This window comes from Nanorana parkeri, unplaced genomic scaffold, assembly GCF_000935625.1.
Source record: "Nanorana parkeri isolate BGI_ZX_2015 unplaced genomic scaffold, ASM93562v1 scaffold160, whole genome shotgun sequence".
Taxonomy (NCBI): Eukaryota; Metazoa; Chordata; class Amphibia; order Anura; family Dicroglossidae; genus Nanorana; species Nanorana parkeri.
Genome location: NW_017306428.1, coordinates 1,721,930 through 1,725,985, shown reverse-complemented (window position 1 = coordinate 1,725,985; position 4,056 = coordinate 1,721,930). Strand labels below are relative to the sequence as shown.

At 43.4% G+C, this 4,056-nt stretch overlaps 1 protein-coding gene across 1 annotated transcript; it reads left to right on the top strand.

Moving 5' to 3' along the window:
* Window positions 1-2,033: 2,033 nt before the first annotated feature.
* On the top strand, window positions 2,034-2,225 carry NDUFB6 (NADH:ubiquinone oxidoreductase subunit B6). The gene has a single exon (XM_018554462.1). The coding sequence runs from the start codon at window positions 2,034-2,036 to the stop codon at window positions 2,223-2,225; it is 192 nt and encodes a 63-aa protein (XP_018409964.1).
* Window positions 2,226-4,056: the final 1,831 nt, after the last annotated feature.

Below are 4,056 nucleotides of genomic sequence, written 5' to 3'. Positions count from 1 at the left end.
TAGCACTGGCACAGGTTTCTCCCCAGGCAGAAGGTCGGGGAGGTAAAAGGCCTCTGTATTCTTTTCACCCTTCAGGCCTAAGAGGAAAAAAGACTCCTAATTGTGGACATCCTCTCAGGGCAAAGCCTGGGAGGCAAAGACCCTTCTAGAAGTGCTCCACAAATGTCTATCCCCTTCCCCAGCTCACATCACTGGCTAAACCTCCTAGTAATAGTCCAGGATGAAATAAATATTCAAAACTCATAACATTGTTTCTTCTTGCTTTATCTTCTGGAGAACACTCCCCTGCAACAGGCAGCAGCAAACTGTTCTGAGCTTAGGGAACACCCAACAAATGCAGAAAACAATACAAATCAAAGCTTAGGCTGGCTACAGCCTAGCTGCCACTAAATTTAAACGAGTGGCATAGCAACTTTGGAACAGTGTACATATCACCACTGGCAGTACAGAAAACAAAGGGCTTGAAGTTTTCCTTTTCAAGGACACACATTGTCACCACTGGCAAACAGGAACAAAAAGGCCAGCAGTCTTTCCATCACCGGATCACATCCAGTTACTACAGGCATACACAAGGTCAGTAGTCTTCTCAAGCACAAAGACAATGACACTATTGGCACAACATGCAAAGGGCCAGCAGTCTTAGTCTTCTTTCTAAGCATCCATGTTCAATTACATAAGAAGGGTTTCTCCAACAGGGAAAAGTTCTTGGCAGTCTACCAATAATAGCAGGGTGACAGGCTTCCTCTTCTCATCTGTTGAACTCAAAGTTACCCTTTCTGGGCCTTCTAATTGTAACTGTTCATAAAAAATGTGCCTCCTATTGCCTCAGGAGGTTAAACAGCTTTAAAAGGTGTGTTCTGTCCCCCATTTGGTCCTCAGTATCGCACGGTGGGTGTATGCAACTGCATCAGATGCAGATCAGCACACTTTCAATGGCTGATCTCCCCTCCGCCTTCTGAACCCAGAAGCAACAGTGATTTTGTCACTTCCGCTTTCAGCCTGTCATTTCTCTGACTGCTGTGGCTGGAGTAGAAGCTGGTGAGGCAGATCTGTGCTTCATCAGCTTCATAGGGATCCATAGTTGACATTAGGGGTCTGATAGACCCATGATATCTCCATAAAGAGGACTTATCACTTCATGTGTATTATCACATAGGGGACTTGTTGGCCCCTTATGTGATAGCAACAAAGTTAAGGGTAAAAAAAAAATATTACAGTGAAAAATATTACATGCACATACCAATGCGAACGTGTAGGTTGTGTCTATGTGCAAAAATGACAATGGCACCACTCATGTCATATTGAGGCAAATTTTGGAGTGAGAGCTATCATTTTAGTGCCATCACCCCCTGTTAACTCTAAATTGATGAGCAATAAATGCTTTTAAATCATTGCGAATGGGCAATTTTGACTACCATAGTTTTATTTCACGGGCTCATGCAATTTTAAGGCAAAAAAAAAAAGACATGTGCAAATAGCTACCTGCATAGCATATTCAATACTGAATTATTCGTCTTTAATTAATTTTGTAAATGCAAATCATGTCCCATAAGCGTAAGTCACTCATGAGCCCGCAGCAGGGGTACTTGACCTCCAGCTGATGTGAAACTACATCTCCCATGATGCATTGCAAGGCTCTGCTAGCCTAAAGTATGACTCTCAGAGGCAGGGGCATGTTGGGATTTGTGGTTTCAGCACAGTTGACGTGACAAGGTCGCCAACCCTTTCTCTATGTTTATAAGTGTCATGCCTGCGGCACATTTTTTTTCATAAGCAAGAGCACTGAAGACTCTGTATGACGTTTCAGATTAACTGTGGAGCTTTTTCCCCATTTCGCAGTGGCGGCTTACTTGTCACACGTAGAAATGCAGTACTAATCTATAACCAGCAGAGGGAGCCGGCGCACCTTTCCTTTGCCTGACGTCATTACACTGCGCCCAAGTCTCTGCGTGCCCTCTGAGTACAGCTGAAGGAACGGGGTTGTCATTTGTGAGGGTAGTGGACGTGGTGTGGGGGGCCGAGGTCATACAGTCATGGCTTTGACTCCTCAAGACGAACAGCTACGACTGCAGCAGCTGAGGGATCTGAGGAGAAAATGGCTGAAAGATCAGGAGCTAAGTCCTCGGGAGCCCGTCCTGCCCCCCAAGAAACAGGGTCCAGTGGCGAGATTCTGGGACAACTTCCTGCGGGAGAAGAGCCTCTGGAGGACCTATGTATGTGACTAGCAGTGGTATCTGAAAGGGTTCAGGAATCTGATTTGTTTACCTTATACATTACCCTTACATGTCATTCTGTGAAATATCATACTAGCCAAATATCTGTTTTTACAGACAACCATTATCATAATTATCTTCACAATAGAATTCATATTTTTAAGGTTATATGCAAATGTTTTACAGTAAACTCCCAGTTATCCAGCACCCACGGGGATCGGTAGGCGCTGGATAACTAGTTTCTGGTTGCCCAAAAGTTAATAATAACTCCCAAGCAACTCCCCATGCGGTGCCCCATTAATTTACGGCTAGATTCTGCTGCCGGCAGGTGGCTGGAAATAGCGGGCAGTGGTCAGGAGCAATAACCAGACTGCTATTGGCTATTTTAAATTGCAATAGGCAATAGCAGGCTCGCTATTGTACCCACCCACTGAGGAGAGGAGCGGATATGAGAGAGAAAGTTCTCTCTCATACCCAAAGTCGAAAATCCTCTCTCAGTCCCAAAGTCAAAAATGAAATCTATTGCTGTGCATGTTAGCTTAAAGTAAAGCTAAATCAAAAATGTTTTATTTTTTTATTATGGGTGAAGTAAAGATTTTTTTTATCAGCTTTTTCCCTCAAGGGAGATTTCCTTACTCCCTCTCCTACAATAGAAACAGGAGTGAAAAGAAGTCTTTCCAAAGTGAAGGATAATACTCCTCTAAGAGAGTTGACAAATGTCCCCATTGGAAGATTTCCCCTCTATTCCTTTTCCAATGTCAACTCAAAATGTTAGCTTTCCTGTTACCTTCTGTGCTGGTGACAATAGTCATGAGTACAGATAGAGTGAATCTTCAGAGTTGAGTCACTGACCACAATAAAAGCAATGGAGCTGCATGCGGTGGTGTGGGCAGCATTAAAGTGACACTAAACTCAGGAGTTAAATCTCATAAATACATTCAAATACTTTAACTATTAACAAAAATGTATCTTATTTGTGCATCACTCAACTGTAGATCCTCCAATCATCTCTGAATTGGTGCTGACACTGTCCTTTCTTCTGGAGGGTGCCTACTTTTGTTCCCCAAGGTCCCTGTGTGTATTGTAAAGTAGTCACCCCTCCAAGCTTGCTCCTGTGATGGATTACAGTCTCATGTTTCGTTTACTAATTTGTATTGAGATTGTAGTCCTTCACTGGAACAAGCTAAATAGTGTTAAATGTTAATGTCCTTAAATATACACTCAGTGGCTACTTTGTTAGGTACGCCTGTTCAACTGTTCATTAATGCAAATATCTAATCGGCCAATCACATGGCAGTAACTCAATACATTTAGACATGTAGACATGATCAAGATGGTCTGCTGAAGATCAAACCGAGCATTAGAATGGGGAAGAAAGGGGATTTAAGTGACTTTGAACATGGCATGGTTGTTGGTGCCAGATGGGCTGGTCTGAGTATTTCAGAAACTGCTGATCTACTGGGATTTTCATACACAACCATCTCTCGAGTTTACAGAGAATGGCCTGAAAAAGAAGGAAAATCTAGTGAGCGGCAGCTCTCTGGGAGAAAATACCTTGCTGATGCCAGAGGTCAGAGGAGAATGGGCAGACTGGTTCCAGCTGATAGAAAGACAATAGTAACTCGAATAACTGCAACCGAGGTATGCAGAATACCATCTCTGAACACACAGCACATTGAATCTTGAAGCAGATGGGCTACAGCCACAGAAGACCACACAGAGTGCCACTCCTGTCAGCTAAGTACCGGAAACAGGGGCTACAATTCGCACAGGCTCAAAATTGGACAATAGGAGATTGGAAAAATGTTGTCTGGTCTGATGAGTCTCGATTTCTGCTGCAACA